Source organism: Triturus cristatus, chromosome 3_2 (genome assembly GCF_964204655.1).
Source record: "Triturus cristatus chromosome 3_2, aTriCri1.1, whole genome shotgun sequence".
NCBI lineage: Eukaryota > Metazoa > Chordata > Amphibia > Caudata > Salamandridae > Triturus > Triturus cristatus.
In genome coordinates, this window is record NC_140584.1 from 410,265,049 (window position 1) to 410,290,541 (window position 25,493).

A 25,493-nucleotide genomic window follows, 5' to 3' on the forward strand; every position below is an offset into this window, starting at 1 on the left:
TTAAAGTGCTCCATGCACTGCTTTCACTTTAATATCAGCCAGGCACCTTTCTATACACGAGCCGCGTCTAAAGAAATGGGCGTGGCCGACATTAACGTGAAAGCGCGGCATGGGTGCTTTTACAAAAAAAGCACCCCAAATGCTTTTTGTTTTGTAAAAGCACCCCATGCCGCGTTTACACTTTAATGTCGGCCACGCCAATTTCTTTAGACGCAACTTGTCTAAGGAAAGGGGCGCGGTTGACATTAAAGTGAAAGCGCCGCATGGGCGTTTTGATAAACAAGTATTTTTAATGCAATAGGTTGCGCATTTACGAGAGTTTCGTAAATGCGAGACCTATTGCATTGCAAATGCTTGTCTTGTGTAGGTTTCAATTCTTCTGATGACAACAGTGTTTCCAAGGGGCACTAATCCATCTGGGGCTAGTACTTTTGTTTTCCACTGAGCAGGGCTCTCAGGTAAAAGCATGATAAGTGCTGATGGATACCAAGTCAGGCCAGGCTGAGGCTGTTGCACATGTCAAGGTGGCCACTTGGCAGAGCTGAGCTATCAGATTCTTTTAGTACTGGGACAGCATGTTAAGGCCTTAGGAACGACTGGAACCGTTATTCAGTTACTACCAAAAACTGAAAACGGAGTTCTAAATTTTACACTGGTAAGGAAAATATAAGTAGTTTTGGGGGGGTAAAGACTTAAATATGCCTTTCAAAAGGGGGTTCCAGTGAATGATGGCACCAGTAGCCTCAAAACCCAACCAGTCATCTTCAAACAAATTCCCTCTCTAGAATCCTTAATGCGGGCAAGTGTTGGTGATGCAGAATGATCCATGGTAAATTGGATTTTTTTCTTTCCATTAAACCCCTCATCAAACAACAGTGCACAGTGCTTGTATAATGCAACTAAGGATTGTTTGAAGAAGTGCCTCCTGAGCTTCTGTACCCAAAAGCTTGGCTTGGCTAGGATTGAGGTGTATCAGGAAACAAACACGATAGGGGCCACTGATGTTTGAGAGGTAAGATGGGATGTCAGCGAGCCCGAAAAATGCAGGGATTGGGCTGCCATGACAGAACGGAGTGTGTGAGGATCCGGGAGCAGGAATATCTGCTAAGATTGAGGTGCAATGGTAGAGTGCATGGTCTAAAAACTGTGGGGAAAAACAGGTATTGAATTAAAGTGGAAGACCCCGGAAAAGCAGCGGCTTCTCAACAGTAGAATTCAGATGTGCACTGGCTGATCGTGGAGGTAGCGGGATGGGGTGCTGCATGTCAGGAATGAGGTGCACTGCACGAGTTTGCAGTTTTGTATCCTGTATTAGCTGGGTTGCTTCAGCCCAGGAATGATGTGCACTTGATAAGTTATTAGCTAATAACCGGGGAGTGCTGCACCCCAGGAATGCAGGGCACTTTTGGCGTGAGCAGCCTTGGCACAAGAACTGGAGGTGCTTAAAGTACAGGCTGAGTTGCCGAAGCGAAGTGTGTAGATATGATATTGTATGAGCATGGGAAAGAAGCCTGGACGGAGGAAGTAGCAGGTCAGGCAGGAGGCCAATTCAATTTCTGAGGTGTCCTGGAGCTGATAGTTGAGGGGCAGGTGCATCTTTAGCAAACATGATACTCTTGTAGGTTGATTGGTGTCCGCTTTGGTGCCCAAGGACACCTTCACGCAGGTTCAGCATTTTAACCAAGATCACTTCACCTTCTGGTATTAATCTGCTTGTAGCATCAGGTCACCAGCATTTGTCAGATGCTTTTCACAATCAGTATGGCTGCGAAAAGCTTTGGTGTTGGCACCCTTATCCAGTAGTTAAAGTGCATGTCCCACAAAGCACACAGTGCTGCTGGAAGACCCTACAGAAAAACTCTGCAGCAATGTAGGGGAATATCTGAGGCCCTCCCTTTGTAACAGAAGACACCGGTGCTACACTGCGCTGAGAGTGACATCTGAAAATGCAACCAGGTGTCATTCCGAGGGTTAAAAAACTGCATCCTGTTGTATGAAGGGAGTGCGGTATACAAGCTGTGTGTGTATGGGGATAGTAGACCTGGAACAGCCGGATTACATCACAGTTTGAATGGCGGTACATGGTTTGAGGAAAGGGGAGGGGTTGAAAAGCTGCCCACGGCACCCACCCACATTATTTCTGGCTTCAACCCAGCCCAAACACAGTTTGTCCTTCAGCATCACTTATGAATATGTTCAATTGGTTTAAAACACAGGGGCACGTGCCCTGTGACCGTTTGGGCTGAAAGACAGTGACTGCTAAGTATAAATGTTGATTTAAGGAGGTTGACGATGCACGCACTGTCCAACATTAAAAAAGCAGTGGCAGTATCCAATTGTCACACCTCGCTGCACTTCTCCCCTCCAATGTAGCTTTTCTAGTTCCTGTACTGCCCCCTAGTGGCCGCTCCGAGTGCTAACTAGCCCGGGACACCTCGGCACACGTATCACCCCCTTCTCGCGTCACGGAAGGAACGACATAATTCTTCTGTTAAATATACACATAAATCTGAAGATCTGCAGCATTGTCGTAAGGCACAGTCAGTCCGTGAAAAAAACATAATATTGTGCAGGGCTGCGTCACATTCCCGCGGGTCACCCGTTTCCTCTCTGACGTGGTGCTTGTAGCATGAGGAAGAATGTGCTGCTACTTCGCCGCTAAGTGCTGTGGTGCCTTTATAGTACAAGAGGAAAAACACGAGGGCGGTGGGCTCGCAGGGAGGAGCGTGGGGTAGAGAAAAATAAAGATTAGTGTGTTAAAATAGTCTACAACCTAGACGTCATGCCCACTTCAGACTCTTCCGTGCTGAAGGATAAGTTTCACATAGCAAGTGCGACTTTTTAAGGCCCTAGGACCTTTCCTACCTACCTTCACTCCAATTCCTAGCCCTCCTGCCCCACTCTAGGAAATGATACAAACTACCAGCACCCGTTTGGCACTTCGACAATGTCTGTGCTGTGTAGTCAAAAAAGGGGGTTGTATTTTTGTCTGTATTGCATTTCAGGCTTTTCGCCAAAATCCTGCCGTAGTCCAGGCGGTGATCAGTCGTCGTTCGTAAAGTTTCATCCCTTGGGTCAGTCATGCAGCAGGGAGGTGTGCCCGTGCAGGCCGTCGAGCAACACGAGGCCGCCTTTCCACCTGCTGCAGGCGCCACTGTAACAGACAAGGTGCTCCCAAAGCGCTTGATTCCGTCACGAAACCCACGTGGAAAAATCAGAGAGCTTCTCTGGGTGGCTGAGGTATAAAAATGAACGAAAAGAGACCACCACAAAATTAAAAAACGAACAAAAAATACCGTGAAGGGTTCAAGCAAAGTACATGGTGCGCAGCGTGTCCTGGTGAACTTGAACGGCCTTGGCGAGGGCTTGGGGGTCTCTCCCGTTGCTCTGTCCGGATATATGACTCCCTTCTCCGCTGTGAAACAGAAAAAAATCACAGTTAATCAACGGTACAAAGCATCACATCTTTGGCACTATATTTTGGTGGAGTAATAGTAACTGCATACTCTGTGTAGTCTACCGGGTGCACTGAGCCTTCAGACATCAGACTATCTGTGCAAAAGGCTGCATGTCTCATCTGGAAATGTACTGCAATGCACCGATTTCTAGCACATAAAACCGCCAGCTGGTAACATCCATCATCCAATTTAAGACTACTACATAGGAGGTCCAAGCTCTGGCAAGGCTTCTAGGATAATAATACTAATCAGACTATTTCAGGCAAAAGGTGGTGGGAATTACAGAGCCAAGGGCGTTCTGGCATATTGTGGAAACATCATTTCTCAAACCACACACAAGAGAAAAGGGTTGCACTGCATTGCATAGCTACATATCAATAACTGCAATAGATAAGATATCTTTGGTGCCCTCTAAAGAAGAGGAAATCAATTGTTTTTTATCATTGCTTGCTGCAACTCCACACCTGCAGGCACTCCAACTCATGCTCATTTCCCACTGTCCGCAATTCACACCATCACCTTCCATTGCATCTACAGGCCTCCTAAGAACGACGTTGACTTCACTGATGAATTCTCAGATTAATTCTTCACCTTATCTTTCCAACATGCCCATACCAACTTCTTGGGTGACTTCTACCTGTCAGATAACACAGTCTCTAAAAACAAAAAAATCCCCTAAACTTCTCAACTTCATGGACATACTCAACATGGTATATACAGCAAATCACACAACTAACACACTTCAAAGGCCACATCCTTAGCATTGTCTTCTGAACAACACCAACAATCCAATGAAAAACACCTGTATCCCTGGAGTGCGCTGACCATTTCGCCATTCCCATCTCCCTGCTCAGTATTCTACCAAAAAATGTCAACACACATGGGAAGAGCAAACCTTCAGATCCTTCAAAGATTCAACCATAGACAACCTAATACTTGAACTCATCTCCCCCCATCCACTTCACATCCAATGTCAGGTCTTCTAAACAACTCCAACATTTTTTGGGGGAATCTATGGGCCACAATTACAAAGGAAAATTTATACTTTTGTGTAAATTCATGAATTTCTGCAATTCACAAAGGAAGTTTATCAGTAGTATCTTTACAATTGCCGTGCTGTGCATTCTTGGCGGACACTGCACATAAAAAGATTGGTCGTTGTAAAGATACTAGTAAAACTGCTTTGTGAATTGCAAAAATCATAGACTTACACAAAAGTGTAAGTTTACCTTTGCAAATTAGGCCCTAAGTGAACATCTACACCTCAATTAAAACATACAACTGCAAGCCAAGCTTTAAGCACACTAGTATTCCAAAGGCCTCGACCTCCCTGACAAAAAAGATCCATCCACAGATCGAAAAGAAAATGAAAAAAAAAGACAACTCGTAATCACCTGATGATACTGAATTCCTTCAGTGCCACATACAGACTGCTCATCACATCAGCCAAAGCAAAGTACTATACGAACACCATCAAGGAAGCGATCAACAGAAGCAGAAGACTTTTGCAAACCAATTAAGCACATCATCTACCTCCGTCAGACCCACCTGTTCCACAATCCACAGAAAAGTGCAATGCCGCCAGCGTCTTCAGTGATACAATACCAAATATTCAATAGCACATTGACACCACCAATCCTGCTTCATCTCTTATACCCCCATTCCGCAAAATCCCGCAATGGTCATCCTGTAAAGTCCTATCTCTTGTAGGTCTCACCAGCATACTCCACTCCCTCAAAGCCACTTTGTAAGAAGATGATGTCTTGCCCTATATCAAAGTTCTCTTTGGGGACATTATCTCACCCCTACTCACCATTGTTAATGCCTCCATCATTCAAGGCATCTTCCCTGGAGCTGTCAAGGCATGCCTGATTCTGCTACTCTTAAAGAAACCTACACTATACCCATATGACCTCACCAGCTGCCAGCCCATCACTCACCAACCATTCATCTCCAAGATCATTAAAAAGGTAGTCGATATTCAGCTCCAAGCTGACATTAATGCTAACCATCTTTTGCATGACTACCAGCCTCGCTTCATATCACGCTGCCAGTCACTCAGGAAATGGGGTAGGGCCCACGTAAAGCGGAAAAAGGCTAGCTCACAAAAGCAATTTATAAAAAGAAATGCCTACCCAAATACATTCATGAATATTTAGCCACAAAACGTTTGTATTCAAAGATCAAACTGCAAACAGTCAGTAAGTCCCCGAAAATAAATTGCAAAAGAGCATTCATTAAGCACGTTAATTTGTGAAAATCATAGATTAGAGCACAATTTCTGAATGCCATTCCATTTCGTGACAAATGTTTCGAAACAAGCGACCCTCACTAAACATGAAATAGTGTATTGTCACCCAACTGAGTGCTTGTGAGCCTATCCCAAAAAGTGACAAAATCTTGTGTCAAATAGTAAATTCTTAAATTACACTGAAAGCAATAATCACAGTAAATTGGAACACCTGACCAGATAATTCCAGTCATACAAGTAGTGAAAGTAAATTACAACAAACTTAACATTGAACACTATACCACTCTTTGCATATATTCATATATCACGCTGCAGCACGGAGACGCTACCATAAACAAAAACGATGCCCTCCTTGACCCCACCTGAATATGACACCTACCTCTTGATATTGCTAGAACTCTCAGCTGCCTTTGAAACAGTTGACCATCCCACACTCATACACACCCTGGAGTTTCGAATTAGGATTAACTGGCAACGCACTTCACTAGTTATTCTCCTACCTTTCGAACCAACACCTGTTTGAGCGCTTTGGCACAGCCAGGTCCCAAAAGATCCCCATCACCTGCAGAGTCCCTCAAAATTACATACTCTCCTGTCATCTTGAACCTCTACATGGAGCCAGTAGGTGCTCTACTCGCAGATAACAGCCTCAAGATTCACCAATATGCAGATGATACACAACTCTATTTGAAAGTCTCCTTTGCTTCAGATATCCAACTCCTCCAAAACCGACTGCACATCATCCAGACTTGGAGGTCCATTTCCTACCTGAAGGTCAAACCAACCAAGACAGAATTCCTGTTATTTGCCAAGAACAAAGAGGATACCCTACACACCTAGCTCAGGCATGAACCTCGATGGCTTCAAACCCCGCCTTCCCCTGAGTGGCAATTCACTTGGATTCACAATGAACACTGACTTCACCCTCGAGGAACACATTGTCGAAAAACAAAAAAGATGGCCTGGAACCAGCTGCTTCTTCTAAAGAAAGTGAAACAGTTTCTTACAGAAAGCAACTTCAGAACTACTTTTGAGCCCTCGCCCTCATGTATTTGCATTAGATTAGCCAATCTCCATGGCCACCAAGGCACCTTAAGAGCATCTTTCACACGCAGCAGTCTCATCCAATTCCTGCGGAAACATGATCACCTCAGCTTGATGGAAATCTATTGGCTTTTGTTGCCAGCCCATACCATTTTCAAAACCAGCTACATCATTTATAAAAGCCATCACAAACAGCATCACTGATTATCTTGTGAACAAGCTAATCATCTCTGGTTTTTCTAGAACATCCGGAGCCAGGACACCATCAGACCGCAGACTAAGAAGAGTACAAAATAAAAAAAGGCAGCAGGCTTTTCCATCTATGCATGCAGAATTTGGAATAAAATCCCTGCATCTATCAGGACTGTCCTAATGCTGTTTGAATTTAGGAAATAATTGAAGACTTGCCTATTTAAAGTATACTACATCACAATTCATTAACTATCCACCACCCAGATGGATGGTGCAAATGTTAGGAACAGTGTTCCACTAAACGAATGTTCCCCAGGAAAACAAAATGGTACCCTTTTTGTGTGTGGAGTGGGCCGTAGCAGGCACTGGAAGTGTCCACTTGGCCTCAGCATAATATTTTGGAAGCACTTGAAAATTCAACTTGCAATGCCTGATTTAGAGAGGGGTAGGCTCTGCAGTGTTGGGCAAAGGCTACAACATTTTGATTGAACTTACAAAAAGATGGATATTTCGGCCGTCTAATTACAAGTACCATAGGATTTACTGCACTCGTAATAAGGCACGTGGGATATCAGCCACATTTGTGATGGTGTAATCGGTCTGCCAAACTCTAAAACAAGCCCTTTGGTATATTAATAAAATATCTGAGATTCCTTCTAACATATAGGGTGCAAAGTGTCCTTTCCGCTACAGACTCTGGTTGCTGGAAGAAAACAAGCAGCTCAATGATTTAGTTCATATGGAAGAGTGAGACATGCTTTGGCAGAAACACGAGGTTGGTTTGAAGGACTACCCTATCCTTGTGAACCTGGATGAATGGTTCCTGAAGTTCTCTAATACATCAGAGAGATGTGATTCGTATTAGAGAAGCCACCTTCCACAACAGAAACTGCAGGTCAAAGGCATATAAGAGTTCGAAAGGTGAGCCCATTTGAGAACTACATTAAGGTTCCATACACAGGCAGGGGCGTTTTGGGAGGTAGTCCCCTTTTAATGCCCTTCATGATAGCCTTAATGAACTTTGAAGAGTTGCACACAGACCTTAGAAGAGTTTAAATTGTTTGATGATAAAGTAGTGCATGGATCTCTTCCATTTGCTACGCAATAGGCAAGAGTAGTTGGTCTGGGCGTTTCCCACCGAATGAACATACACTCCCCTGGAAGTCTAAGGTAGCAAAACTCTAGGAACTCTGTTGAAATATCACTAGTTTAAGCTGCCTGGGATCTGAATGCCTGAGCTGGCCCTGATGCCAAATGGATAGGTGTCTCAGCAGGAGTTTCTTGTAGGGTCTGAATAACATCTCCTTAAGCACTGGTCAGTGCTACTATGATGAGCATTATGGAACGCTGCCTCATCTTCCTCACCATATATGGCATGATTGGGAGAGAAGGAAAAGTGTAGGCAAATATCCCCACCAGTTCACCCATAGTGTATTGCCCAAGGACTGTGGGTATGGGTACCTGGAGGTGAAGATTTGGCATTTTGTGTTTTCAGTAGTGGCAATCAGGTTGATTCCTGGGGTTTCCCAATGTTGAAAGTGTTTATGAAGGACTTTTGGGTGGAGTTTCCGCTCATGGGCTTGTTGATGCCTACTGCTGAGAAGGTCCACAAAGTCATTCTCCACTCCTGGCAAATGTTCCAACAGGTGAATGTTGTTGCGGACTGCCCAGTACCAGATCTCCTGTGCCAGTGCAGGAATGGCCTCTGCTTCTGGATGTATTACATGACCAAAGCTGGCTAGAGTGTTGGTGGCGCCCAGTGCGACAATCTTTGTGGCACCCCCCCACACCTCAAGACCTCCTTCTCAACTGATTCTCCCACTCCTGCCCTCCAACAGTGCCTCTCCATAGCTACTCTATCACATTCATTTCATTTGTTTTTTAGCGCTGCTCATACCAGTATAGGGTGTGAAAGCACTTTATATCACACACACACACATTATACAGAGACAATGAATTACACATGTATAAATCCGTCTATAGGAAATTTTACGTAAAACATTGAGGGTTACAATGTGTAAGATTCACGTCATCCATGCTAGTAGGCAGAATATTGTAAAAGTGTTTTGCCTGGAGAAGCACAAACTCAAGATTTAAAATGCACCACAGAGAATTGGATTGGCTTTACTAATAAAAATGTATTTCTAGTCATGCAAACCCCTTTTAGTACATTAGATCATGAAAAACCATGGAAAAACATAGCGTTCTAACCTACAGCATGCAATTTGCATGCAGCTCTTTGATGGCAGTTCATAGGTCACTGTGCTGTATTAAGATTGTCATTTCTGAACTGCAATTAACAAAAAGAGCTCTGTGACAAAAGCAGTAACCCACTGAGCGATCTACAGAAAATACAGTTCTGTGAACTGCAGTTCTGTGATTCTTTGCAGCAGAGATATTAACCTTCTGTGCTACGTTATGATGAGTCACTACCAATAGATAAAACACTGATCTCTTTCCAAGAGAAAAGTTAATCACCAGAGTTATCTTGACATTTTTATTGTTGTCTTGAAACTGCAGGACACAGAAAGAACTCTGCAGCAGGTGCTTTTAAACCCATGTTGTTTCTAAACACAGGTTCTCCCTCTGCCCGCCAACTCAGTGCCAGATGTGACTGCATCGGTTGCACCGCGCTAAAGCTGGCCCTGCACATGGATGTCATGTTATCCATTTTTATGAGCTCTATCATGCCTCAAATGAATTTGAAGAAGGCTCAAGGGGCTACACGAATGCCTACAAGTTCCATGTAGTTTATTTGCTGCCCCTGTTACTGTGGCATTCAGGTGCCTTGTATGGCCATGTTCATCTGCGGGAAGGGGTCTCCAAAGGGCCTGTTGAGCAACAGGATGGTGCTATTTCCCCATAACAGATAGTGCCGAGCTCTGAACATCACCAACACTTGATCTTCCCAGTGTCATTCTGCTTGTGAACATTGGCTCAGGAGGCACTTCTGGCGTGGTCACATGTGCAACATAGAGTGTGGCACGATTGCAATGAAGGAGGCCATTATCCCCAACAGTTTCATCACAGTAATTACAGTGACAAGATGTTGTGTCTGAAAAAGAGGCAGAAGCTATTGGAATGCTATCACCTTTCATTGGGGTATGTTTTTCCTCCTTGTACAATGTTTAGTACTGAGTCCAAGAAGGGCTTCATCTGATGGGGCTGGCAGTGCGATTTCTTGTAGTTGACAGTGAACATTAACAAGTGGAGTAGGGACACTGCTGTTTGAGTGTGTGGTAGGCAATGCTGCCTGCTGCTACTCTTAACTGGCCAGTCATTAAGGTATGAAAAGCCTGCATGGTGTTTCGGAGTATGTGCACCACCACCACCTCTAGCAGCAGTAGTAACCCCGAATGATTCGACCTTGAACTATTAGTGTTGTTCACAAAGCGAAAGTACTGATGGTGTGCTGAGTGGATGGGCATGTGAAAGTATGCGTCTTTCAGATCTAGCGCTGACATGAAGTCTCCTTGGTGGAGCAGTGGGGTGAAGCTCTGTTGCTCTAACATGTGAAAGTGTTTAGAGAGGATGAAATTATTCAAAGGCTATATCTGTAGGATCAGCTGGAGCAAGCCACCCTGTTGACTACGTACTCCTCCCACGAGTCTTCTACCTCCGTGGGCATAAAGGGCACATTATATGGATCCTGTCTGGGATAAAGGCTTCCATAGTCTGAGTCAGTGCCCTATGGGAAACGGGGGAAGTGCATGGAGGCTGCGGTCAAAAGTGGAAAAGGCAGAGGGTTTGTGGGTGAGTCTATAACCCTCTTTGTGGCAGGTGGTGTGGAAGGCTAGAAGCCTGGTTCTTCCTCAAAGGGCAGCCTGCACTTCTTCAGAACCTGAACGAGTCCTCCCGCTGGGGGCTTGCCAAAGATCTTGCCAGTGTCCAGATGGATATACAGTTTTTTTTAGTTTGGAGCCGAGGAACTCAGAGTTTTTTTAAGATGGCCTTCTCGGTGTATTCTGACCTCGCAGTGAGGGAGGCTCTCACACGGGTGGTGGTGCGACTTTTGACATCTATTACAGCTCTTGGTAGTCCTTTTCAAGGTCACAAGGTCTACGGGACTTCGACAAATGCTGCAGCTCAGGGACTTTCGCTGAACCTTAGTAGACGACCACTCTTCCTCAGTGCCAGGGAGTACCAGTCAGAAGAGCCAAACTCGAAAGTTTACCATCATACCATTTTCAACTTGGCTCAGGGTGTGAGGCCTGAGTCGCTCAGGAGTGGTGTACTGAGGGAGTTTTGAGGGTTGAGACAGACCTAGCCATGCCTGGGGTACTCATGAAGCGAAGGGAGTCTTCAGGCCAACAGTCCTTTACAGGGAGCTCCTGTTCATCTTCCTCTGCCTTGGAGGCCTTCGAGAAACAGGACTTCAGGACTCATCTGCTTTGGCCACCAGGATGCCCAATGGGCCAGCCTGTTCCTTCTTGGCAACAAGCAGGTCTTCAGATCAGAAGATGTTGTGCAAGTCGGGGAAGGCTTGCAGCTACATGCATCTGTACTAGAGGGTATTTTTGCTGCAGATGGCACAACAGCCATTACCGGAGGTCTTGTCATAGGTTGGCAAGAGGCACCCGTTTACAATACCATCTTGGACACTACAGGTGTGGTTGGGGCATACATTTCATATCCTTGCATTAGGTGCATTCTCCAACATACAGTCCAAGAAGAATTGAGAGTCCCCAAGGGCTCTCTGCATGTTGAAGGCTAATGGTCAGAGTCCGTCAGGTAAGAAGCACTGAGAGGGACATCTCTTAAAAGGTGTGGTAGTGTTTTTCAGTCACAGGGATTGAAGGACGAAAGCTAGCATTGAAGAATCAAGAATGGAATGCATTGAGCTGGGTTCTCAAACTTCGGAACCCAATGGCAGAAGAAAACAACCTGAGGTGTAGACCATATCCTAGTGCATAGTGGACTAAGGATAGACACACAAAAAGGAAAACAAGTTGCAAACATCCGTGCCCAACAAAAGAAAAAAAAAAAGGTCACAGGGATGTTATACACAAAACCATAGAAATTCAGCAGTTATAGTTACCTGAGCTAACTATAACTCATGACATGGTCACTGATGACAACATCCAGCAAAGTAAACTTCAATATACTGCTTGACCACACTACCCCCTAAAAGAGCACCTTAGGATTGCTATAGCAAGCCCCTGTCCACTTATAAGGGAATTACTGAACTCTTTGCACAGTACATCTCTTTTTGAGATACTATGTTAAGGACCAGGTTCCTACAGGGAGGAAGATAGAAAGTGGAAATGGTGATGGACTGACACAAATGGAAGGGTGTACCCACTCTAATCTGGAAGCTGCCTTAGTTCTCAGTACCAACTTATCAGGGAAGAAAGTTGTAAAGGAAGGCTTAACACTTAAGGCTTGTAGCTCAATAACTCCCCTTGTAGATGTTATTGCAATAAGAAAATGGTCTTAAATGTTAGAAATCTCAAGAGACAACTATGTAGAGGTTAAAACGGAGAACACATCCCATACGTAAAAAAACTAAATTAAGATCCCACTGAGGCATGATGAACGTAGTGGGGGGGTATTTATTTCGAAATCCCTTAATGAACCTTTAAACTATAGAAGACTTAAACAAAGAAGGTTGATCTGGTAAATAGAGAAAAGCTGAAAAGGCAGACAAATAATGCTTAACCACGGCAGCGGCACAGTCTTGATGCGCCAGAGAAAGGACAAAATGTAAACTTTCAAAAAAACAAGCCTTTAAATGACTTATAGAAATATCACCACACCACTTAATAAATGTATACCATCTGCCAGCATAAACAGATTTGGTGGAGTGTCTTCTGGATGATAAAATAACATCCACCACACCATGAGGAAGTGAAAAGGAAATCAGGTTGCCCTGTTCAATCTCCACGCATGTATTCATTTATTTATTTTGATTTACTATGGTACATAACACCAAATGTTTCATCATTTGAGATCGTGTACAGATTCTGTAGGACAGGACATAAACAAGATTTTGGTAATAGTAGATCGTTTAGTACATAAAGAGATGAACTGATTCAACTATATTATCTTCATGCCTCCTACCTGACTCCCATCCGCCTCTACAGGGAAGGCCTTACATCGAGTCCCTCCTGTGCTCCCTGCGGGAATAACGGTGCAGATTTCTTTCACATGGTATGGTCCTGTCCTCATATAACCCCTTACTGGAAGGCAATAGAGGCGGAGCCCACTGAGGTACTGGGATGGGTGGTTCCACATAACTCATTAAACATATTACTGGGTGTCACGGACGGGCTGGATGTATAGAGAGCAGATAAGAGGTTCCTGGGTATCACCCTAGTAGTGGCCAACGCGATATAGCGATGGTCTGGAAAAATCCCGCTCTGCCTAAAATCTCGACATGGCGTAGGGGGTGGACTGGTGCGCTGCACAAGAACTTCCCTTATATGAAGCTCGGGCTGTCCTACCATGCACAGACGGGTATGGAGTAAATGGCTAGGTCCGCTAGAGTGACTGCTGCAGTCTTCGCGCAGAGACCACTCCCGAAGCTATGTTGGTGCACTGTTAATCATTGTTTGTTATAATAATAATACACAAACTGCTACGAGGTCATATGTACGGAATCAAGTCTCATGCTGTACTGTTATATGTTGTGTTGATGTAAAATCAATACATTTGATTATCAAAAAAACATAAAGAGTAGAACATTTTCAGACTTCAGATCACAACAGTGGAGTCCCACCCTGTATGCTTAAGTAGCCAATTTGATGCCCTCACCCATCTCAGTGCTCCTCCCATGTCCATGCTCGTCCTGCTCTGTCGGTCTTATCTGTGCAGCCTCTCTCGTCACCTCCAGCATTGTAACAATCTCCACGTATGTAGGTGCAAGTTCTTGAGGTGGTGGTGTAAAACCTGCCCCTGCAACTGCGTGAGGTGATCTGCCCTGAGAGGGACATGGAGCGGAAGGCACAGGGAGAGGTGGACAAGGTCTGTATGCCACACTCTGCACGGCTAGTCTGGGGCTATTAAGATTACTTGGGCCTGGTAGAGGTGAATCTTACTCAGAACCTGAGGAATCAAAGAAATGGAAGGGAAGTCGTAAAACGGCTGGGAGCTCCAGTTCAATTGAAATGCATGCCCAAAGTCCTCTGCACCGGATACTGGTAGCTGCAGAATGGTGGGCTGTACACGTTCTCTCGAGTGGCAAAGAGGTTTATCTGAGGAATCTCCCATAACTGGAAAATCTGAAGATCCATTTCCGGATGGAGATGCAACTCATGGCCGGACGAAAAATGCTGGTTGAGACTGCCCACATGCACACTGAGAACTTCGGCCAAGTGATTTTCAATCACACAATTCTGATGATTCTAGTTCCCCTGGTTTGTTGATGTACCACATTGCAGTAGTATTGTCTCTCAAGACTTGTACTGACTGACTGCGAATGAAAGGGAGAAAGACTTTGAGAGCCAGACGTATCAACCACAATTCTACTAGACTGATATGAAACAACTGTTCAGTCCTCTGATCTGCATATCCTCCATATGAGCTCCCCACCCTAGGGTGGAGGCATCCGTTACGGCTGTTGCCACAGGAGGAGGGTGAAACGGCTTCCTTTGAGACAGACTGCGGGACACCCTCCACATTTGAAAATCCACTGCAGTGTGTCTGGAGATCTTGATAGTTACCTGGGAATCCCTGCTGTACTGAAACCACTGCCTGCGGAGGCACCACTGGAGGGTCTTCATGTGCCAGCGTGAATGAGTGGCCAACAGAATTCAGGAGGCTAACAGGCGCAAGACCTTTAGGACTGGAAACATTGCTCCATTCTGAAACATTGGAATCATAGCCTGAATGTCCAGAATCCTTTGAGGAGGAAGAGTGAAGGCTCAGCTCACTGTAGTGTCCAGTACAGCCCTTATAAACAGGGAGCGCTGAGAGGGCTCTAAGTGACACTTATGCTTCTTGATCGAAAAGACCAGGTTGAACAACCACTGAGCCATCAACAGCAAGTGATGCAACACCATCTCCGGAGACTCGCTCAGTCAATTGTCTAGGTAAGGAAATCTATAATTCCAAACCTTCTGAGATGAGCTGCAACCGCTGCCATCACTTTTCTGAAGACTTGAGGAGTGGAAGCAAGACCAAATGATAGGACTGCAAACTGATAATATTGAGACCCCACCGTGAAGCGAAGATTCTTCCCATGTGACTGCAGAATAGGGATGTAAAAGTAAGCATCCTGCAAGCTGATTGAAACCATCCAGCCTCCTTTCTCCAGTGCAAGAACCACCCGAGTTAAGGTCAGCATCCTGAACTTTTGTCTGTTTGAGAAACCAGTTCAAAATTCTGCTCCATAGGATAAGACGCAAATCACCATCCTTCTTGGGAATCAGGAAATAACGTGAGTAACAACCTTGACCCCATTCCTGATCTGGAGCCAACTCCATTGCACCATTTTGAAGTAAGGATTGGACCTTCTGTTGGAGGAGCTGGAGAAAGCAAACTCTGTTGGGGTGCAAAGTGTGTGGGAAATTTCAGGAAAGGTAGGGAATTCCCCATTTTCCACAATATTTAACACCAATTGGTATGATGTTGTTATGGATCTCCACTGATGTTGAAACTGGGACACCTGACCTCCCACCAGTAAAGCATGCTCTAGGATGGGAACACCAGAAGTAGGGGAGGTGTAGGGAATACTCTATTTCCACAATATTTAACACCGATAGGTCCGATGTTCTGAATCTCCTCTAATGTAGAAATTGGGACACCCGTCCAATAACTGGTAAAGCATGGTCGAAGATGGGAAAACTAGGGTTGCTTTCGAGCGATGTTGGCAGAGGAGGAAGAGGATGAGGGAAAGGCAACAGCTCGTTGCCTACCCCTCCCACACCCTCTTTAACGTCTGTAGCTGCTGATGTCGCCCATAAAAAGAAAAGCTTCCGCCAAAACCTCAGAATATTTTAAATTTCCTATAGTCCTTAGGCTGAGATTGAAGACCCAAAGAATGAGCTGTTGCCTTGCTCTCCTTAAAATGTTACAGGACAGAATCTACTTTAGTACCAAACAAACGAGAACCAACAAAGGGCAAATCCATAAGAGCATTCAGCAGATCCTGAGAAAACCCAGAACCCTTCAACCATGCATGCCTTCTGATAGAAACCGAAGTGCTGATTGCTCTAGCCACAGAATCAGCAGTATTTAGCCCCAAATGTATAACCTGGTGGGCTGCAGCTTGGCCATCACTCAGAAGTTCAAAAAAATGTCCCTTAACATCATCAGGTAATTTCGGAACAACAGACTTGACAGAATCCAACAGAGCATGAATCTAGTGACCCAACAGGCAGGTTGCATTTGTGGACTCAAATACCATGATGCCTGATGAGAAAACCTTTTTTGCCGACTGTTCCATCTTTTTGGATTCCCTAGCTGCAGGCAAAAACAGAAAAAACCCAGAAGTCACCTTCTAGGAACATTAAGCCTGACCAACTATAACTCTCAGGTAAAGGATGAGAGGGCAAAAAGAGCAGATGCTCTGGGGATGGCTTACACCTTCTGGCTATTGACCTTGAAACAGCAGAGGCCATCATTGACTTCTGCCAAATTTCCAAAATCGGCTCTGTTAAAGCCTCATTGATAGGCAACAAAGGCTCAGATGATAATAAAGAAGAATGGAGTACCTCAATCAGTATATTTACTTTAAGCTCTGTTGTGGAAAGAGGTAAATTCAACATTTCTGCTGCTTCCCTTACAACCAAATTATAAGAAGTGACTTGTGGAGGTGGACTACCCTTTGGAGACAACAATCATCATTCTGGAGACATATCCAAACTACTTTCCTCCCTCAACTCTTCAAAGTCTGGGTCTAATAAAGCCACTATTTCACGCTCTTTCACTTCTTGGGGATCTTTCTTCAAAGAAATATTGTACCTCTTCCATGAACCGTTGAGCCTCTCTCCTCCACCTATGTTGAGGCATCCGAACTGGTGCCAGAGAGGTAGAAAGAGGCACCAGAGTCAAAGCTTGCAATGTCGGGGCGGCGAAAGCGGTGCCAGAGAAGTCACTTGCGGTATTGGCGATACCTCAACAGGTGGAAGGATCAGAAGAGAAAGAGTACTTTTTTTAGTTATCCGCTGGAGTCTGCCAGGAAACCTGAACCATATATTGGTCCCTTAAGGAAAGGGAGAAGTACTGGAGTGGATTGTCCAAATATTTGGAGTAAGATTGAAAGACAGTGCCTAAGGTTTATGTTGGGAGAAAGAGTCATAGAGAACAATATGTAATTGACACCCCTATAACCGGCTTGAACAAGTTAAAGGCATATATCACATTTTTGTTTTTAAGAGGGACATAAAAACTTCGAGTCCTGAAGAAGGTGGTTTACCATTTCTTTGTCCACCAAAACGCGTCAACGCTTCTTTTTTCTGGTTACATTCGAGGAACGGTGGAGTCTGGATACACTAGTACTGACAAACTCGTACAAAATTGATTCAATAGAATTAACATGATGATGATAATAGATGTTTATCACTTTGACTGTCTCTTGTTTAATGGTTACTATATTGCTGTTTTATGAATTTGATATCAATTTGTGGATTTTGTTTTACTTTTTAATACTACTATGCTCATGAATTGTGTATTATTTGGTTATACTTGTTTGGAATAAATGTATGCTGATATTTACACAAAAATATTTTTGATAATTAATTTTGGGATTCTGTCTCAATAGTATATTAAGTATATTGATAGCTTGAATGAGTGGATGGATGTCTTATACAATCAAGGTTTAAAAAAAAAAAAATTCAAGAGAAATCGCTTTTTGAATACAGTTATTGTATATAGTACCCTGTCTCTTGGAGTGTGGGGAAACTCTCTTCTTTTGTTGTAGACTTTTTAACGTGAATTTTTAGAAGTGTCATTAGGTTTTCGTTTGAAAAAAGACTAAACTTTATGCTGGCTATTGCAGGTTAGACCAGTTAACTAAAACAATTCCATGCATTTCGTTTAACAACATTAAATACATTCTTCTCTAAAAATGTGATCTACCTATTTGTATGCAATTCAAATGTATACAGGTGTCTAGTCCACACGCATTTTTCTTTACCAGACATTTTATAAAGTTCTCTATAAAGATAAATGTACCCTGGTATCAATCCTCAGGAATGCCTTTCAAAACCTTAAAATGTTTTGTCTGGTATGTGGTACTGACATACAAGATATGGGAGTTGGATGCCCATTCCTTAATCTGCACCACTCATTTCTTTCTACCAGACTAAACACACACCAATTACTCTTTTTTTCTCCAAGTAGACTCTACACATCAAACAAAATCACACACGGTACAGCCTAACCTGTCATGCTCTTTATCCACCAAATGGTACCGTGCTCGGAAAGCCACAAGTCTAGCATAGTAGGCTGGAGCTGGTATAGAGACGGAGCGCGTGCAGCGCACATAAGTGTGGCACAGCTGGTATGTAAGGATCTGGAGCTCATCTGCTGTAAAACGGTTGTCATCCCATAGGACATAGTAGTGCGACGGTCTGCTGGTGCCCTGGAAGAAAAGCAAGGGAAAAGTCTATACGAGCACTAGAGCTGACAAGAAAGGAAGTCAGGAATCTTGCACAATAAATACATACAAGGCAACAGTAACACCCCTAATTATGTTTTAAAATGTTTCATGATTACTACTTGTAAAAACTAAGCATGTAAAGTTATGCTACCAAAGGGACAACATTCAGACTTGTATGCAAACCTTTTATTACAAAATTTATACCACAGGATACTGCCCATCCCTCAAATGAAAAGGAGAAGTAAAGCACAGGCACTAAGATATGGCAAACAAACACATATTTTTCAATTTATGGAAGATATCACATAGTGATTTTGCTTCATGTGAGCTACGAAGATCATAGTGTCTGCCCCGCTAACTGTATTTAGGAATCCAGGTGATTTCAAGACAGGTTAAAAAGCTGAGGACTGAGGAATGGCAACCTCAGTGACAGAAGCAAGTTCACTCTCTCAGCATCTACTGATGCAAAGTGGTTAAGGACGGAAAGTAGTGCTCCGATGCTGTACAGCACATGGTTGATTCTCTCACTAGAAAGGAGATCAACAACCCAGCCCCAAACTCAAAACCAGACGGAAGTTACCTGGATGCCTGCATGGCTGCACAGGTAGAAGTCAAACTCGAATGGGTGGGTGATGTTCGTGTCCACTGTGGTGCCAGCGGGGATGTTCCCACTTTTGCCGATCTGCAAAGACAGGTCAAAATGACAGTAACTACGAAACACAGTTTGTACAGCAATAACTTACATGTTTTCCTCTCTCCTGTTTCTCTTGGTTTACAATTAACAGGAATTGAGCTTGCACCCAACCAGTTGGCAGAAGTAAAAGTCAAAAAGGTTGTATGCCCAATTCTTCTTTGGACAGTCGGATAAACAAAGGAGTAAAAAGGTGGCAATGAGTGTTCATGAAGAACCAGCGGCTTTCTCAGTGTGCAGTGAGAACTGCAAGCAACAGGTGGAAACAGTGCACCAAAACTCAACTGCAGTGTATACACTTGAGAACTGGAACAGATACCTTAACAGTAATCTCCTGTTCCAAGATCAGAGAATTATGCGGGTAAAAAAAGGTACTAGGTTAATAACTAGTGTGGTAGCTGAGGTTGACTGTCTCTAAGCTAGTGAAAATGTTATTCCCTTCACTGTGTCAGACATCGCAAACTTGATAAACCCCTCCCCTCTTGTTTGAAGCCTTTCTGGGCCCTCTTAAACAAGCAATCACAAACCCCCTTCTTGGAGAAGAAAATACCTAGAAGTCGGAATATTCGACAAAATGACTGATCATTAAATGGCATCTTACCAATCGTAGTAAAAACAAATCAAGATTGGGGCAGCATCATAGCTCAGCTCTGGGGAGCTTTGCATGCATCCAAAATCACAGACTTGAAGAAAGATCTCGACTGGTGTATGTTTAGGGAAAAGACGGTTTACACTGCCCGTGGCTGCCCCCGGAAATGGTCTAAGATCTGGGACCCCTGGAATGTCTATCGTGGTAATATCTCTGTCCCACCCCGTAATATTAATTGTGAAGATTCCCCGTCTCCGTGATCTCCAATGAACTATCCTATTTTATCTATATTGGTAATTGTCTCCACTGTAATTTTGATTGTCATGTTTACTGTACTGTACGTATATGTCGATTTATGTTAATAAATAGATTTATAAAAATAAAAAAAATATTGGGGCAGCAGAATCGTCCTTAGGCCCTATGGCATGTAGCCTGGGATTATCCCACTCAAGCCTACTCTTCAATATCTATTGCTGTCCTCTGGCACAGCTATTAGATCAATCATATATTAACTTTCAAATTAAATGGACGCAGATGACATGCAAACCCACTTCCAGCTGGGCAGGACAACAACTCAGAAACCTCATCCAATGTCACCTCATGCTTTAACTTTCTGGATGACGGATTGCTTTCTACTTGTGAACAGAGCAACAACTGATACTTTAGTCATGCAATCAACAGAGTAAAGTTCCCTATTCAACTGCCTGCCCTTTCCTTCCCCAGGGTTTGGAACTGGAAACCCTCTTCCATTCACCTCAGGAAACATAGGTCTACCTTTTTGATTCTGAATTTTCAGTTCAAGTCAATCTTACAATCAAGAGTGTTAATCTTCACTTCTTCTTACTAAGTAAAATACTGCCACTTTTTTTTTTAACCCACCATAGGGTTGAGCTAAGAAGAACTGTGGTCACGTCATGCCTGGTCTGCTGTACTGGCCTCCCCAAGAAATATATTGCTAGGTTACAAAGGCTAAAGAACCAGGCATCCAGTAACAAAGGAAGTCAGCGATCTGTAAAGCTTAGTAGCAAGACCTCATCAAATCCAACCTAGAACCAGTCAACTGGCTGCCAGCCAAAAATACAAAGTTTAAGTTCTATTCAGAGTCCACAAATCGTACTAGGAAAAGGCAAAGCGTATTGTGGAAAGAACCGGAGTACCTGCAGAAACTAGCATCTCACTACATCCTCGCCAGAAACCTCCATTTAGCTTCCATCCATTTTCTCAAACAAGGATCCTTCAATGGACTGAAGAATGGAGATGAGTCTCATGACATTTAAGATCCTAAAAGTTACAATGCCTTCAACAATAATTTTAGAGCGGACCCCACTACTGACTGAAGAGGATGCTGCACAGACTCGGAAGTTTACCATATTCAGTGCTCGCAAGTAAACAAACGGTTACACATAGTGGTTTACCAAACTTCATGATACATTTAAAAAAGAAATGAATGCAATTTATATGTAAAATGGAAGAAGTGACAGCTGTTGACATTTTGTCGGTGCAAACAATCCTGAAACACGTATCAAGCAGGAAAACCAGTATTACAAGTCCCTTATTGAAGTATAAAACCAATGCAGTATTACTTACAATTTTTGGAGACCAATACAGCAGTATTCGAGTCGGCTTTCTCAATTGTCCTTCAACCATGGTACATCTTCTACAGTATAGCAATGAAAAACGTACCCGTTCGTTCCGGTCCGCACAGAAGAGTCGCGTGTGATGGCGCTTTTGGACCACGATGTATGTGATCCCCGGTTGGTAATCCTTTTCCAGCTTTATGCAGGCGTCCCGGATGGCAAGCAGCTCATAGTGAAGTATCTTGAGTGGGCAAGAGTCAAACGGCAGCAGTTCAGAATGCAGTGAAGATGTGCCTCATTATTGCTCTCTATCGAATGGCAACTATCCTTGCAACAACTCTTGCTTACATCTTCTACTGCATAAATACATAAATACCACTGAAGTTCTGTATTAACAGCCTTGAGGTTCTACATCTCTTGATAGGGTCTGTTATGCAGCCTCTCTCCATTCTCACTTATAGTTTAGAGGAATGTCGGACTGTGTATCACACTTCATGAAATTTCTGATACACGTCCTGCACCACCACAGTATATCGCCTCTATGCCACGCATAATCTATCTTTCTTCTGTTGACTTGAAACCTTGGAACTGATTACAAAGTATCACAGAAGTGGTCCACAGAACTTACTTGTGAACAAAAGACTGAAGACCTAGCTATAGTAGTCTAAATAAAGCCTACAGAACTAGGATACAACAATTCCCTAAATGAAGCGTCCAGAAAAGGACATAATACTCCAAACTAGGCACCCTAAACTGGGAAATAATGCAGGAACGGAACCAAGACATGGACAGTACTCCGGGCGAGGGACACCGAACTTGTTAATGATGCATTCAGCAGTACAAAATACAGATTGTTTCACTAAAAGGAAGTCTAAGAATATTTATTAAGTTCACAGAGAGCGTGTGTTTCAAAGTGCACAGACACACATGCAGCCACTTTAATAGTGCAGTTCTTGGTATTGTTGGAAGTCACCACTAATGCACAAACCTGACCCTCTTTCTCTTCCGACTGAACGTTATATCCTCTAAAATACAAAAATACACAATCCATGCATGGATATCTGCAGATGTTGGTAGACGAAATGTGTAATAGATTTTCTAAAACTTCAAAACTGCACCGCAAAAGTGAATATTAATTTATTTTAAAATGCACAGGGCACACATGGTTAAAGTATACGTTTTATGAGGTTTTGCTTTGAGAGGCTAAGAGGTGAAGTGTCAATGCCAACGCATTATCTTTTATGATGCCCACGAACACACACGTACGTGTGTGTGTGCGCATGAATGATGCTGTGGATGTGTGTGTTTGGTGCATGCGAGTGGTGGTGAGTTGAGGGAATTTGTGTGGCTTTATAGAAAAAGGTATAAATAAAAGGAAAAATGTCCAGTATTTCTACCTCAATACATTAAAATACTCGCCTGTCACTTTTGTAATCTCTCTCTGGATAGTCACAGGGTTCACCCTCCCGCTGTGCTCGCACTTGGAGATGGTCTTTCTGAATCACCCTCATTCACCTACAATCCCCTTCTGTGACCAGTGACCTAGTCATCATCTCTGGGTCGTCCCTTGGTTACTTACTCTGTTCTATTCTCACCCCACCCTAGCAATCTGACTTACCTTACCCTTAAACGCTCATCCCTCTCCTCACTTTCCACCTTTCAAAAAGTGCCCTTAACTATTGACCTAACTTGCCGTCTGCCGTGTACTCGCTTATGTAGTCTTTACAGCCCACTGTACTTCCATGTGTCTCTCCTTCCGCTAAGGTCTCACCTGTGGCATACCGTCCTCAGTTTTACCATTAGCTTACACCTCACCACTGTGCCCTCAACTACTTATGTTATGTCCTTGAAAGGCTCGCACCCTCAGAAGCTATGCCCCCCCCATCTCCACAAGTGTCCTTAATGATTTTTTACCCCCTCTAGTACTATGCACTGACCTTTGGAAGCTGTCTACCAGGTCTTACCCACACATGTTCCAGTACCCCACTGCTGCTGTAACCTTATCTACTGACCATATACTAAATCACCCTTACCATGCCATCAGTTAGGTCATGCTATAGGATGTAAGAGCAATTGTAAACGGTACACTGCCATTAGTAAAGCCTTGCAAAGCTAGCTGTCGTACAAGATACCCATCATGTCATGCTTATCTGTCCATGCCCATGTGGTCCACTCTTCTTACAGGTTGCCACCATGCCATCACCTTTTGAAGCTGTCTCTTAGGTCTTTCTTAAGCTTTTTACCTGTGATCTGACCTATTCTTGTTCGCATCTTCCATCTCCCATCTCCCTGGGCCCTCACCTGTGGTAACTGCCCCTCAGGCACCCCGTCTCGATAGAAGATGATCCGTGTGGGCTTGAAGCGCGTGGACTTGTAGAATTGAATCAGCAGCTCCCGCACCATGTATGAAAGGTCTTCGATGATCTCCTGGCGAGGGCGCTGCACTCTCACTGTCGCACAGTACCGACTTGGATGGGCATCCATACTCCCTACCACCTGTAGGTAATAAAGCCGTTAATATAATATAAAAAATGCAATGAATAGTGCAAGAAGGCAGTGAACTAGCCTGCGCCCTCATACCTTCCTAGCACCAAGTCTTCACTCAAAGAGCAACTGTTCACTCATGTCTGCACTATGACCAAATTTCCAGTTATCTAATGCAAGACCACGCAAAATACGTATGGGGAATCGTGGGAATAGTTATTTAAACTGCAGTTACTTATGCAAAGCACAGCAACAGGAGACAGTTTCATTGATTAGAATAGAAAGGCATCGATTATAGGAGCGGCTAGGATATAGACAAGTGTCTAGAGGTCTGGGTCTGTTGTAAGTGACTAGTACAACTGCCAGCCAATTGCAATTGAACAGAGGAACCCTGCAGCATGCAGTCCCTTGGGGGAAAAATGTCAAAAGTACATATGTATGCATCCATGAGTGTATGAATGTAGAGCTCACAATGGTGACAGATTGGGGCACCCACTTCAGGCACAGCATAAGGAGCTGTAGTGCCATCTTACATGTACCAAGCTACCTCCAGATGCTGAGGGTCTAGGTCCGCTCATGCCCACTTCATCTGCTACGCCAAGTTAGCAAAGATCTCAGTCCTTGCCCACCACAACGGTGAAGCACTGAACATCTTTATACCACCATTCACTATCATTCTATGTGCAATCTTGCAGGGACACACAAACAGATGAGGACAAGGACGATGGAAGCTGGGGCGGGAAGGAGCCATCTGGATGTAAGTTAACCCCATTCAGCAAATATGGTGTAATTTTCAAATGGTTGCCATTTTGCTTTTAAGATATACTCTTCTGAAGTTGCATTGCCTTTAGGCAGTAAGTCCATACACTGAAAATCCAGAATTAAAATGTTTGCACCACATTATAAAGGAAGGCATTAAAGGGTGAACTGTCTGGGCAACTGTGAGAGCGGATTACTTACAGCTGTGATGGAGGGCTTTTTCCCGTCCCCTGCTGGTGGGTGAGTCACATCTGCTCCCAAGAAGATGACTGGCTGTTGGAAGACAGCAGAGCTGTGGGAGGAGAAACAAGGAGAACTTGCAGACAATCTATTAACAAGATATACAACAGGGAACAGAAAGGAGCCAGCCATGTGCTTGTGTCTGCAGAGCACTAAGCAGAGAACATCTTTTACAGCGTGTGCAAAGTCTTTTCTTTCATACTGTAACGGAAGCAAGGGCAAACCTTTTTTTATCTTGTACTATTTGTACGTTCTTCACATGAGTTTACCATCACCTTGCTTGCTTGCAGCAGGGTGGTGACCAGGTCTTTAAAGCTTTTCAAAAATGAAACAGGCTGACAAACCATGAGGCATCCTGCCACAGATTGTCCACTCTGCAAAACACCTGCAATTACAGATACAAAAGGTGAGAGGAGATTGATGATTGGTGCTGATTACAGCAGATTGCTAATGGAAAAACCTTATAGATGAAACAAGCTAAGTAACTGCCTATTTGCTCCTCCTCCCACACTTCTCTATTTGCAAGATTTGGAAGCCAATACCCAAGCAAAGAACAATGAAAGGTGGCACTGCACAGGCTTCAATGCAAAAGGCTTAAAAGAGCAACCTGGTTAAACTGAGCATTTGATTCAAAAGTGATTTATACAGAGAAACTCATTAGTGTCC

General features: G+C 43.8%; 1 protein-coding gene across 2 annotated transcripts in view; it reads right to left on the bottom strand.

Annotated features, from left to right (window-relative positions):
* Positions 1–377: 377 nt before the first annotated feature.
* LOC146857453 (protein argonaute-1) overlaps positions 378–25,493 on the bottom strand; it is a 278,878-nt gene continuing 253,762 nt past the window's right edge. For both annotated transcript variants that reach the window (XM_085647973.1, XM_085647974.1), the window contains exons 14-19: positions 24,789–24,879; positions 23,646–23,840; positions 21,451–21,585; positions 19,068–19,169; positions 18,270–18,469; positions 378–3,415 (exon numbers count right to left, since the gene is read on the bottom strand). In XM_085647973.1, coding sequence (XP_085504099.1) covers positions 3,307–3,415; positions 18,270–18,469; positions 19,068–19,169; positions 21,451–21,585; positions 23,646–23,840; positions 24,789–24,879 — 832 coding nt within the window. In that variant the 3' untranslated portion in view covers positions 378–3,306. The remainder of the gene's footprint in view (positions 3,416–18,269; positions 18,470–19,067; positions 19,170–21,450; positions 21,586–23,645; positions 23,841–24,788; positions 24,880–25,493) is intronic.